The sequence below is a fragment of the Schistocerca nitens genome, chromosome 2 (assembly GCF_023898315.1).
Source record: "Schistocerca nitens isolate TAMUIC-IGC-003100 chromosome 2, iqSchNite1.1, whole genome shotgun sequence".
NCBI classification, from domain to species: domain Eukaryota; kingdom Metazoa; phylum Arthropoda; class Insecta; order Orthoptera; family Acrididae; genus Schistocerca; species Schistocerca nitens.
The window spans coordinates 437,653,904-437,668,359 of NC_064615.1; the positions used below are offsets into that span (position 1 = coordinate 437,653,904).

Here is a 14,456-nt window from a genome sequence, read left to right on the forward strand (position 1 = left end):
AGAGGAATCGTAAGCGCAACATTAAAAATGAAGCTTTTTGAAAATATATTTAATGCGTCACTTAAATGTTATATTTTCACCATATACAAGTATTACTTCGAACTGCACCAAGTGAGATGTAAACTCAGCTCAGTAGAAAACAATGATGGACAAGACTGTACAGAAATATCTGATCATTAACGAGACTTGATTTCTTTGTACCAAAATAAAACAAAGTTTAAAACTGTTAGTAGTATTTATCAAAATATTTAAGGACTGCTTTTATCAGTAAAAACAATCATGGGTTTCTTATCTTAACATGCAAGTATAGCTTCAAATGCACCAACTATGATATGTAGAGACTAAATGTTCACAGACAATCAAGAACACAAATCCACATATAGAAAATATCAATCCAACCAAATTCGATTGTTGCACTACATAATATTGTGTGTCTTATCAAATACGCAAAGATTTCTTCTACAACATTAGAAATCACACAAGGCAGTACAACTGTAAATCGATTGTTATACATCCATAAAAGTATGCAAACTTCGATCATGGTGACAACCATGACGCTGGAAGAATTGTTTCTACAACAAATACTAGAATGTGTCTTCAGTCCAGAGACTTGTTTGATGCAACTCTCCATGCTACTCCATCCTGTGCAAATTCTTCATCTCCCAGTACCTACTGCAACCTACATCCTTCTGAATCTGCTTAGTGTATTCACCTCTTGGTCTTCCTCTACGATTTTTACCCTCCACCCTGCCCTTCAGTACTAAGCTGGTGATCCCTTGACGCCTCAGAACATATCCTGCCAACCGATACCTTCTTCTAGTCAAGTTGTGCCAGAAATTTCTCTTCTCCCCAATTCTGTTCAATACCTCCTCATTAGTTATGTGGTCTACCTATCCACTCTTCAGCATTCTTCTGTAGCACCACATTTTCAAAGCTTCTATTCTCTTCTTGCCTAAACTATTTATCGTCCATGTTTCACTTCCTATATGTCTACACTCCACACAAATACTTTCAGTAACTACTTCCTGACATTTAAATCTATACTCGATGTTAACAAATTTCTCTTCTTCAGAAACGCTTTCCTTACCATTGCCAGTCTACATTTTATACCCTCTCTACTTCGACTATTATCAGTTACTTTGCTCTCCAAATAGCAAAACTCATTTACTACTTTAAGTGTCTCATTTCATAATCTAATTCCCTCTGCATCACCGGAATTAGTTCGACTACATTCCATTATCCTCATTTTGCTTTGGTTCATGTTCACCTTATATCCTCCTTTCAAGACACTGTCCATTCCGTTCAACTGCTATGCCAGGTTCTTTGCTGTCTCTGACAGAATTACAATGTCATCGGCGAACCTCAGTGTTTTTATTTCTTCTCCATGTATTTTAATTCTTACTCCGGATTTTTCTTTTGTTTCCATTACTGCTTGCTCAATTTACAGATTGAATAACATCTGGGATAGGCTACAACCCTGTTACACTCCCTTCCCAACCACTGCTTCCCTTTCATGCCCCTCAACTCTTATAATTGCCATCTGGTTTAAAAATTCTTTCAAATTATCTTCACTATGGGGCCACACTACAAACGTGTTTTCAACATACCTCCAAAGTTCTATGATCTTCAAGCTAGCATATTCCGGCACCTTTTCCTCCATGTCCTCCATAAAGAAGCTGGTCATCAAGGCCGACAGAGGGCGTCACCGTCAGTATGTACATTAAATTCGTTATTGAATAAAAAATGTGTCGATGTCAAGAAACGTTTAAACAAATCTGAAATCCCTTTGTCAACGGTTTTGCCAGTGAGAAATAATGATTCTTAGAGAGGAGCCTTGGTGTACAACGACAGTATATCGAAACTGTCTAATATATCAGAAATGTGATTTTAGTTTGACTGGCTCCCTCTGAAGATAGCTGGATGGTATACAGCCGAAATATCAGAAGAAGAAGTGAAATTTACATGGTAGCAAGCTCTAAATTTTATGGAACAATCTTGCTCCGTGAAAATGTGAAGATACTCGGTGTTTGGTTTCTTTAAAATGTGATAAAATGATCGAAATTTGCACAGTGAAAAGTTCAACTGAACCTGTAAGACAGGTCAGTGGTAATTGCACGTATAACTTTCTTCTGGTATTGCGTAATTTAGAAGTCGATATATCTAATTATGGTTCATTATCCCGTGCAGCAGGTGTGGTGGAATGATCAAACATTTATTGCTGACATGTGCAGCTCCACCTGAGAGATAAATCGCTATTTCCTATAATCATGCCAGTTAGATCACTAGCGGAATGTGTTTTGCAATGTTACAGATAAGATCTCTACATATTCTGATAAATAATTCAGACAATTTTACTATCCTTAGAGTGCGGTACAACGATTAAACTTCGCTTAATGGCAAGTACAACTTAGCATGTGAGTTACATCTGCAATAGCGCCAGTATGCAAGCCAAGTGTAGTTTTACTGTTATAGAACAATTCAGTTATAACACTAGTCACACATGTCTTCTGTACTGTCATAAAAGAAATCTTCAAATATTTTAATAAATAATATAGACATGATCCATGTAACTTGCCGTTGGTGGCGAGACTTACGCGCCTCATCGATACAGATAGCCGTACCGTAGGTGCAACCACAACAGAGGGGTATCTGTTGAGAGGCCAGACAAACGTGTGGTTCCTGACGAGGGGCAGCAGTTTTTTAGTAGTTGCAGGGGCAACAGTCTGGATGATTGACTGATCTGGCCTTGATACACTAAACAAAACGGCCTTGCTATGCTGGTACTGCGAATGGCTGAAAGCAAGGGAAACTACGGCCGTAATTTTTCCCGAGGGCATGCAGCTTTACTGTTCGGATGAATGATGATGGCGTCCTCTTTGGTAAAATATTCCGAAGGCAAAATAGTCCCCGATTTGGAACTCCGGGCAGGAGCTACTCAGGAGGACGTCGTTATCAGGAGAAAGAAAACTGGCGTTCTACGGACGGGAGCGTCGAATGTCAGATCCCTTAATCGGGCAGGTAGGTTACAAAATTTAAAAAGGGAAATGGATAGGTTAAAGTTAGATATAGTGGGAATTAGTGAAGTTCGGTGGCAGGAGGAGCAAGACTTCTGGTCAGGTGACTACAGGGTTATAAACACAAAATCAAATATGGGTAATGCAGGAGTAGGTTTAATAATGAATAGTGAAGTAGGACTGCGGGTAAGCTACTACAAACAGCACAGTGAATGCATTATTGTGGCCAAGATAGACACGAGGCCCACGCCTACCACAGTAGTACAAGTTTATATGCCAACTAGCTCCGCAGATAATGAAGAGATCGATGAAATGTACGATGAGATAAAAGAAATTATTCAGATAGTGAATGAAGACGAAAATTTAATAGTCATGGGTGACTGGAACTCGACAGTAGGAAAAGGAAGAGAAGGAAACGTAGTAGGTGAATATGGAATGGGAGTAAAGAATGAAAGAGGAAGCCGACTGGTAGAATTTTGCACAGAGCATAGCTTGTTGTTGTTGTTGTTGTTGTGGTCTTCAGTCCTGAGACTGGTTTGATGCAGCTCTCCATGCTACCCTATCCTGTACAAGTTTCTTCATCTCCCAGTACTTACTGCAACCTACATCCTTCAGAATCTGCTCAGTGTATTCATCTCAGGGTGTCCCTCTACGATTTTTACCCTCCACGCTGCCCTCTAATACTAAATTTGTGATCCCTTGATTCCTCAGAACATGTCCTGCCAACCGACCCCTTCTTCTTGTCAAGTTGTGCCACAAACTCCTCTTTTCCAGAGTTCTATTCATTACCTCCTCATTAGTTACGTGCTCTACCCATCTTATCTTCAGCATTCTTCTGTAGCACCACATTCCGAAAGCTTCTATTCGCTTCTTTTCCAAACGGTTATCGTCCATGTTACACTACCATACATGGCTACACTCCATACAAATGCTTTCAGAAACGACTTCCTGACACTTAAATCTTTACTCGATGTTAACAAATTTCTCTTCTTCAGGAACGGTTTCCCTGCCACTGACAGTATACATTTTATGTCTTCTCTACTTCGACCATCATTAGTTATTTTGCTCCCCAAATAGCAAAACTCCTTACTACTTTAAATGTCTCATTTTCTAAACAAATTCCGTCAGCATCACCCGACTTAATTCGAATGCATTCCATTATCCTCGTTTTGCTTTTGTTGATGTTCATCTTACATCTTCCTTTCAAGACAGTGTCTATTCCCTTCAACTGCTCTTCCCTTTTCTGTCTCTAGCAGAATTACAATGTCATTGGCGAACCTCAAAGTTTTTATTTATTCTCCATGGATTTTAATACCTACTCCGAATTTGTCTTTTGTTTCCTTCGCTGCTTGTTCAATATACAGATTGAATAACATCGGGTAGAGGCTACAACCCTGTTACACTCCCTTCCCAACCACTGCTTCCCTTTCATGCCCCTCGACTCATAATTTTCGTCTGGTCTCTCTACAAATTGTAAATAGCCTTTCGCTCCCTGTATTTTACCCTGCTACCTTCAGAATTTGAAAGAGAGAATTCCAGTCAACATTGTCAAATGCTACAAAGTCTACAAATGCTAGAAACGTGGGTTTGTCTTTCCTTAATCTATTTTCTAAGTTACGTCGTAAAGTCAGTATTGCCTCACGTGCTCCAATGTTTCTACGGAATCCAAACTGATCTTCCCCGAGGTCGGCTTCTACCTGTTTCTCCATTCGTCTATAAAGAATTCGTGTTAGTATTTTGCAGCTGTGACTTATTATACTGATAGTTCGGTAATTTTCACGTCTGTCAACACCTGCTTTCTTTGGGATTGGAATTATTAAATCCTTCTTGAAATCTGAGGGTATGTCCCCCGTCTCATACATCTTGCTCACCAGATGATAGTTTTGTCATGACTGGCTCTCCCAAGGCCGTCAGTAGTTCTAATGGAATGTTATCTTCTCCCGGGGCCTTGTTTCGACTCAGGTCTTTCAGTGCTCTGTAAAACTCCTCACGCAGTATGGTATCTCCCATTTCATCTTCATCTACATTCTCTTCCATTTCCATAATTTTGTCCTCAAGTACATCGCCCTTGTATAGGCCGTCTATATACTCCGTCCACCTTTCTGCTTTCCCTTGTTACGAGTGCGAAAGTGTAGCTGTTAGTTTCAGTAGTAATATTAGTAAGTAGCTTCTTAGCTTTACATGATTTCAGTGGGATTCCATCTGAGCTCTTGATATTGATATAAGTGGTTCTCTTTTCTCCAAAGGTCTATTTAATTTTCCTGTAGGCAGTATCTATCTTAATCCTGGTGAGATAAGTCTCTAAATCCTTACATTTGTCCTCTAGCCATCCCTGCTTAGCCATTTTGCACTTCCTGTCGATCTCATTTATGAAACGTTTGTATTCCTTTTTGCCTCCTTCATTTACTGCATTTTTATATTTTCGCCTTCCATCAATTAAGTTCAATATCTCTTCTGTTACCCAAGGATTTCTACCAGCCCTCGTCTTTTTACCTACTTGATCCTCTGCTGCCTTTACTACTTCATCCCTCAGAGCTACCCATTCTTCTTCTACTGTATTCCTTTCCCCCATTCCTGTCAATTGTTCCCTTATGCTCTCCATGAAACTCTCTACAACCTCTTGTTTAGTCATTTTATCAAGGTCCCATCTCCTTAAATTCCCACCTTTTTGTAGTTTCTCCAGTTTTAATCTACAGTTCATAACCAATAGATTGTGTTCAGAGTCCACATCTGCCCCTCGAAATGTCTTACAATTTAAAACCTGTTTCCTAAATCTCTGTCTTACCATTATATAATCTATCTGATACCTTCTAGTATCTCCAGGGTTTTTCCATGTACACAACCTTCTTTCATGATTCTTGAACCCAGTGTTAGCTATGATTAAGTTGTACTCTGTGCAAAATTCTACCAGGAGGCTTCCTATTTCATTTGTTAGCTCCAATCCATATTCACTTACTACGTTTCCTTCTCTCCATTTTCCTACTGCCGAATTTCAGCTACATATGACTATTAAATTTTCGTCTCCCTTCGCTATCTGAATAGCTTCTTTTATCTCATCATACATTTCATCAATTTCTTCATCTTCTGCAGAGCTAGTTGGCATATAAACTTGTACTAATGTAGTAGGCGTGGGCTTCGTGTCTATCTTGGCCACAACAATGCGTTCACTATGTTGTTTGTAGTAGCTTACCCGCAATTTTTTTTTATTCACTATTAAACTTACTCCTGCATTACCCCTATTTGATTTTGTATTCATAACCCCTGTCAAGACCAAAGGTCTTGTTCCTCCTGCAACCGAACTTCACTAATTCCCAGTATATCTAACTTTAACCTATCCATTTCCCTTTTTAAATTTTGTAACCTACCTTCCCGATTAAGGGATCTGACATTCCACACTCCGGTCCGTATAACGCCAGTTTTCTTTCTCCCGATGACGACGTCTTCTTGAGTAGTCCCCGCTCGGAGATCCGAATGGGGTGCTGTTTTACCTCCGGAATATTTTACCCAAGAGGACGCCATTTCGCCATACAGTAAAGCCGCGTGCCCTTGGGAAAAATTACGGCTGTAGTTTCCCCTTGCTTTCAGCCGTTGGCAGTACCAGCACAGCAAGGCCGTTTTGGTTAGCGTTACAAGGCCAGATGAGTCAATCATCCAGACCGTTGCCCCTGCAACTACTGAAAAGGCTGCTGCCCCTCTTCAGGAACCACAAGTTTGTCTGGCCTCTCATCAGATACCACTCTGTTGAGGTTGCACCTACGGTACGGCCATCTGTATCGCTGAGACAACACATGGAAGGAGCCGGGAGATACTGGAAGGTATCAGATTGATTATATAATGGTAAGGCAGATTTTGAGGAACCAGGTTTTAAATTGTAAGACATTTCCAGGGGCAGATGTGGATTCTGACCACAATCTATTGGTTATGAACTGTAGATCAAAACTGAAGAAACTGCAAACAGGTGGTAAATTGATGAGATGGGACCTGGGTACACTGAAAGAACCAGAGGTTGTAGGGAGCTTCGGGGAGAGCATTAGGGAACGATTGACAAGAATGGGGGAAAGAAATACAGTAGAAGAAGAATGGGTAGCTTTGAGAGACGAAATAGTGAAGGTAGCAGAGGATCAAGTAGGTAAAAAGACGAGGGTTAATAGAAATCCTTGGGTTACAGAAGAGATATTGAATTTAATTGATGGAAGGAGAAAATGCAAACATGCAGTATATGAAGCGGACAAAAAGGTATATAAACTTCTCAAAAATGAGATCGACAGGAAGTGCAAAATGGCTAAGCAGGGATGGCTAGAGGACAAATGTAAGGATGTAGAGGCGCATATCACTACGTGTAAGATAGATACTGCCTGCAGGAAAATTTTATAGACCTTTGCAGAAAAGAGAACGACTCGCATGAATATGAAGAACTCAGATGGAAACCCAGTACTAAGCAAAGAAATGAAAGCATAAAGGTGGAAGGAGCGTATAGAGGGTCTATACAAGGGCAATGTTCTTGAGGACAATATTATAGAAATGGATGAGAATGTAGATGAAGATGAAATAGTAGGTATTGATACTGCTTGAAGAGTTTGACAGAGCACTGAAAGACCTGTCGAAACAAGGCCCCGGGAGTAGACAACATCATTTTAGAACTAATGATAGCCTTGGGAGAGCCAGGCCTAACAAAACTCTACCATCTAGTGAGCAAGAAGAATATAATAATTCCAATCCCAAAGAAAGCAGGTGTTGACAGATCTGAAAATTACTGAACTATCAGTTTAATAATCCAGGGCTGCAAAGTACTAACACGAATTCTTTACAGACGAATGGAAAAACTGGTAGAAGCCGACCTCCGGGGAAAATCAGTTTGGATTCCGTAGAAATATTGGAACACGTGAGTCAATACTGACCATACGACGTATATTAGAAAATATATTAAGGAAAGACAAACCTACGTTCCTATCATTTGTAGACTTAGAGAAAGCTTTTGACAATGTTGACTGGAATACTCTCTTCCAAATTCTCAAGGTGGCAGGGGTAAAATACTGGGAGCGAAAGGCTATTTACAATTTGTACAGAAACCAGATGGCAGTTATAAGAGTCGAGGGGCATGAAAGGGAAGAGGTGGTTCGGAAGAGTGTGAGACAAGGCTGTAGCCTCTGCCCGATGTTATTCAGTCTGTATATTGAGCAAGCAGTAAAGGAAACGAAAGAAAAATTCGGAGTAGGTATAAAAATCCATGGAGAAGAAATAAAAACTTTGAGGTTCGCCGATGACATCGTAATTCTGTCAGATACAGCAACGGACTTGGAAGAGCAGTTGAATTCACAGTGTTTTGGGAGGAGGATATAAGATGAACATCAACAAAAAAGCAAACAAGGATAATGGAAAGTAGTCGAATTAAATCGGGTGATGAGACGCTTAAAGTAGTAAAGGAGTTTTGCTGTTTGGGGAGCAAAATAACTGATGATGGTCGAAGTAGAGAAGACATAAAATGTATACTGTCAGTGGCAAGGAAACCGTTCCTGAAGAAGAGAAATTTGTTAACATCGAGTATAGATTTAAGTGTCAGGAAGTCGTTTCTGAAAGTATTTATATGGAGTGTAGCCATGTAAGGTAGTGAAACATGGACGATAACTAGTTTGGACAAGAAGCAAATAGAAGCTTTGAAATGGGGTGCTACAGAAGAATGGTCAAGATAAGATGGACAGATCACATAATTAATGAGGAGGTATTGAATAGAATTGGAGAGAAGAAGAATTTGTGGCACAACTTGACTAGAAGAAGGGATCGGCTGGTAGGGCATATTCTGAGGCATCAAGGGATCAGCAATTTAGCACTGGAGGGTAGCGTGGAGGGTAAAAATCGTAGAGGGAGACCAAGATATGAATACACTAAACAGATTCAGATGGACGTAGGTTGCAGTAGGTACTGGTAGATGAAGAGGCTTGCACAGGATAGAGTAGCATCGAGAGCAGCATCAAACTAGTCCACAACAACTAGACCACAACAACAACAATATAGACATCTATATTTCTGTGTATAGATCAAAATTTGGTACATCTATCTTTACTATGTGTGGAACCTTTCTATAATTTACTTTCACCAAGCAGTGTTTACATATTTTGAGCATTTCTAAGTTATGCTTGCATGTTATGTTGTGCGACTCACGCGTGCTTTATACCGTTACAGTAGAAATGTTTTTCTTGATAAATAATACAGACAATTGTAAGTGCTAGTTTATATTGATGCAATATTGAATTTCCGTTCACGGTGAGAGATCTGGGTTCTCACATTATCCATGATTATCTTTGACTGAGCAACGTTTACATACCTCAGTTGTTGTGTTCTGAAGCTACTACACTTACGTATTAAGAAAGTACGCTATTTACGTGATATGGCACATTGAAGATCAAATTGCACAATTTTTGGTACGCTTTGTTGTGCTAAAGCGTGACAAAATGCAAAACTGTTGGATAAACATGCAGGTGGAAAATAGTCTGACAAAAGGTAGATCTAAAGTGAACATCAAAAATGAAGGTAGATTAGCCAGTCAATAATGAGAATTATTTTTTCTGTGATACACTATATCTTTCCTCCTCCCCACCTTCCCGTCTAAAATGGCATTTGGTCAGTTCGTTTTTTGAACTACTAGTAACGTAATCTCCTGTAGGTCTAAAAGGAAGTGTCAATTCATACTAGACTTGGAAATTGTGACATTTCACATAAACGTTGTGTATGCGTTTGTTCGTGTGTGCACTTGCGTATTTTTAATAGATAATATTGACATTCTAGAAGTGCAAATTAAGTTACACCAGTATTAGCAATATCTTTTCGTATTTTTCATTAAGAAGTGTGATCTTTCTTATAATACTAAACATGGCCAATTCATACAGTTCACATCGTTTGGATACACGACTTCATGAATGGTGCCGTTAGAGCACTTCTGGGCCATTTCTGCTACCTTGGATCTTTTACTACTACTTTTCCCTTCCAATATGAAATGTTTCAGTACAAACGACCAAACCAATGGCAGTGGAGGAGTGTTCACTACAGAGGCACTGTTGCCCACGGTTAGAAAGCAAAACCTGCGGAACTTGTTTGCAAGCTCGGGGAAACACAAAAATGAAACCATTTAAGCATGCACAATAAACGAATCCTGACGCTCTTTGTCTAAAATGGGTTTTACTTAGAAGGCGACTGCTTCTGAACTTAGCGTCACTCTGTTTCTATTGCGTCTAACCTTATACAATACAGTTATTTGATAGCGTATAAAAAAGATCTGTGTTAAGTTACGCATGCCTTATTACCGATTTGACGGATTTTGATGAAGCTTGACACAACTTAGGGATAGAGTTCGAACACCAGGGTCAAATGATATGCCATGGCAAATAGATCCATTCATTTTTTGTCGCGACAATCCAAAGAAATGAGAATTAATGCTTAAAGTTCCATTATTAGAGAGGGAGTTTAAACCATTTTGTGAGAGTACGAACGTCTATCGACTGTATCTGTTACAAAGTAACTACCCTCGCACTAGACTTAACCCATTAAGTCCCAAATTAATTTTTTTAAATTTGAATTTTGTATCCCTTAATTATAATGTACATAGTGTATGAACCACAATAAGTACAAAATTGGTCAATGAATATTTATACATGCTGATATAATGGCAGTCCTCAAAATAGGACGCTGGGATCTAACAGTATCGTATAGCATACTAAACTGTATTCAAGACTTAACTATTTATTTCTTGTGAAATGGTACAAAAAACTTCACACCCAGTGTTACACGGTGTTTAACACAATATGTTTTTGGTTTCCCGTTGCATTTAGCTCTTAAACATCTTCTTTGCGTGCTTCTTTTGTCAATCATATGAGCAATTCCATCAAACATGTTCTGGTATCACTCTCAACTGACTTGATGGGTATTCCATTGGACGTCCAATATTCGGTCTTCCAGTGTCTAATTTCAGGTATGTAACTGTAACAGCACGTCTGAAATCCAGAAAATCCAGTGCATCTTTCCCATGAACTAGTCTGTAGAAGAGCCAGGCATGTAGGAGGGCCATTTCCAGCATAGGTGTAAATAGGACCCAGTACCATTTTTTCCCTCTAATTACCGTCGCATATTTTGCAACTAACCAGTCATGGTGGTCAACAGCTCCCATGTACGTGTTATACGACTTCAAAACGGCAGGTTGTTGCACTTGTGTCTTCTTACTTGCTTGTCTACTGTACCGTGTAGCTGCTCCCAAAGGTTCAACTTTGTCAAAATTTGTACCAATTGTAACGCATCTGTTGTCGTGCCATCGAACAAATAAGACTGCACCATTCCTGTCGAACTGGTAGTCATAGTTTCCTCGAACTGTCTTTTTCAGTTCGTTGCTGCTCAGTAGTGGACAGTCACCAACTCGATTCTCTTTGACAGTCCCAGTTGCTCAAAAACCCAAATTTCTCAGACGAATCAGAAGATCTCTACTAGTGAAGAAATTGTCAAAGTACACACAATGATTCTCGGGTTTTTCAATGCACTCCAGCATGTTTAGGACTACTCTTGATCGCAATAGTAGGTCATCCCTTGCAGTATCTTCTGGATCCTTTCCACAGTACAAATCAAATTTGAAACAGTAGCTACTTGCTCCACAAAGAGACCACTACTTATAGCCAAATCTAATAGTCTTGCCTCGGATAAAGTGTTTCAGCTCGCTTCGTCCATAGTATTTGACTATCATTTCGTCAACTGACAAATTTTCCTCAAATTTTCTAAATTTTTTAGAAGATTCATTTATCATTTCCAAGAGAGGTATAATTTTGAATCCGCGATCGTGTTTATTTTCATTGGCTAAGTCATTATCTTGAAAATGAAGCAATGCTTTCAGCTTCTGATATTTATTCCTTGACGTACCTGTCTTTATAATTGGTATGCCAACATCTTCATCTTCAGACCAGTATAGCTTCTCAGCAGGGAGCTTATGGTAGCCAGCAAAAAGAAAAAATCCGACATAGACCTTCACTTCTTCACCTGTGAGGATAAAATCCTGCATATTCTTCATATTTGCTGCATATCTCACAGTTTCTTTCACTATGAACTCGTATATTTTTCGTTCATCAGTTCTTCAAACATCTCCTTCGGAGTCAAGAAAGAAAGTTGTCCCTTCAATTCCTCTCTCTTTGTGCTGATGTCATTCTCACTAGTTTGAGCCAGTTTTGTATAAACTGGAGGTATCTTATTCCAATTGCTTTTCTCATCACTAAAACGTCTCTTCTTCGATTTACTTCTGGAAACTTGGGATGTACTTGGCAGTGAAATTTTACATACAGTTTCTTCGTTATACTATGATGCAACATAATGTAATTCAATAGCCCCTGGCACGTCTGAGACTTCCACGGTTCCAGTAACATCGTCTGGACCTTCTTCTTCTTCGGTCATACAGTCTACTTCAGGAGGACACACGGTGATATCAATATGGTCCTGATCATCTGACACCGTATTATAGAATGCGTCACTGTTTATTATATCTTCTATTTCTTCGTTAGTGAGGTATATCTCGTCTGAAGGCCATTATAATCTATATAAAATGAAATGGAATAAGATGTAATAAAACAAAGTGAAATGAAAGAATAATACATTAGAGCAAACTACAGAAAAGGGAATGTGTAAATACCTCTGTCCATCTGGAACTGTATTATTTACTAATGGGTAACATATTCATAAATATACTTACATAATACGCTGTAAATTTCAAAGTAACTTCATATCCTGTACTTACCTCAGAAACAAAATCTGGTAAAATTACCACGTTCTAAAAAGAAAATACATGAGCAGTAGCAGAGTTTCATATTCGAACGCGCAGCAATACAAATAACTGAAATGATAACAAGTCCCAGTGTCCTATTTCGAGTACACCAAATTTTATAAGGATGGAAAACAATGAATATAACTCCATTTGAGCTAACAATGAAAGTAGTTTAAAGACACATTGTTGACTATAAATAATCACAAAAAGATCTTTGCCACATATTTCAAATATTACTAAATTGTCGATAAAGTAAATAACTGTAATAACGAAAAGTGTGCCTTAGTATTCAATAATCAATTAATGGTAGGATTTATTGCTTTTACTTCCCTGTAAGCATACATTTGTTATAAAAAGCATCAACAAATGATGGAGAACAGTAATAGTTGCAAATTAATAATTTATTGTGTATTTATAAATAAATATGTGCTCTGTCCTCAAAATAGGACACTGGTACTTAATGGGTTAAGCAGTTTTTAGGGAAAGCATGGAAAACCTAGATCTTGGTGGGAGGAAGGGAATTGAAGAACCGTCCTCCCGAGAACTCGGTGCTGGGAAATACTGTATTATCAAACACCTCACCTTCATCTAAACAAGCTATCTTCAGTCTTCGACTTTCCAAATAAGTATTTGAAAAATGGGATAGTGCCAGGGATGTATACAGTAATAGCACCCTAATTTCCTTAACTACAGTCTATACATATTTTAAATGTAGCCAAGAGTTCTTCACTTCATTGTTCATGTAGACTTTTTTCTATAAATTTCTTCACAGTAATCTCATCTACGCAGTGTTTGATAGGAACTTCAATGAGACATACGTCCCTAGTAGTGAAAGCGATACTAAAAAGTAGTCGAACACATTTTAATATATTGAGGAAATTCATATTCACATTTCACCCTGGTGGATAAAGCAATCTATATTGATGTCACAGGAACGATCTAACAGGCCTCTGTCCTGGACGCTGATGGAGCACTGCCAGCGAAAGTGTGGTTCAAGTATCAGTCTGCCACACATTAGTGAGTTATTGTGGCGATTTTTCAAATCCCCTACTCCACCGAAGGGGGAGCGACTTTCCTCGCAAGATTTATTCCCTCAGAGAGTGTTCTATTCAAAGTAGCGTTTTTCGTAATAAGAACGCTTGTTCGCCCACTGCTTGAATACTGCTCAGCGGTGTGGGATCCGTACCAGATAGGGTTGATAGGGTTGATAGAAGAGATAGAGAAGATCCAACGGAGAGCAGCGCGCTTCGTTACAGGATCATTTAGTAATCACGATAAACTCCAGTGGAAGACTCTGCAGGAGAAACGCTCAGTAGCTCGGTACGGGCTTTTGTTAAAGTTTCGAGAACATACCTTCACCGAAGAGTCCAGCAGTATATTGCTCCCTCCTACGTATATCTCGGGAAGAGACCATGAGGATAAAATCAGGGAGATTAGAGCCCACACAGAAGCATACAGACAATCCTTCTTTCCACGAACAATACGAGACTGGAATGGAAGGGAGAACCGATAGAGGTACTTAGGGTACCCTCCGCCACACACCGTCAGGTGGCTTGCGGAGTATGGATGTAGAAGTACATGTAGAAACGCAGATTTTACAAGAAACGCTTTTCAGTGTTCTGGGATGCTTTAAAGGTTTACTTACTTAATAGGCT

The 14,456-nt window shown here is 39.2% G+C and overlaps 1 protein-coding gene across 1 annotated transcript; it reads right to left on the minus strand.

Moving 5' to 3' along the window:
- Positions 1-10,890: 10,890 nt before the first annotated feature.
- LOC126235071 (piggyBac transposable element-derived protein 3-like) lies at positions 10,891-12,057 on the minus strand. The gene is made up of 2 exons (XM_049943804.1): positions 11,910-12,057; positions 10,891-11,441 (listed from the first exon to the last, which is right to left on the minus strand). Exons 1-2 carry the CDS (start codon positions 12,055-12,057, stop codon positions 10,891-10,893), a joined length of 699 nt encoding a protein of 232 aa, XP_049799761.1.
- Positions 12,058-14,456: the final 2,399 nt, after the last annotated feature.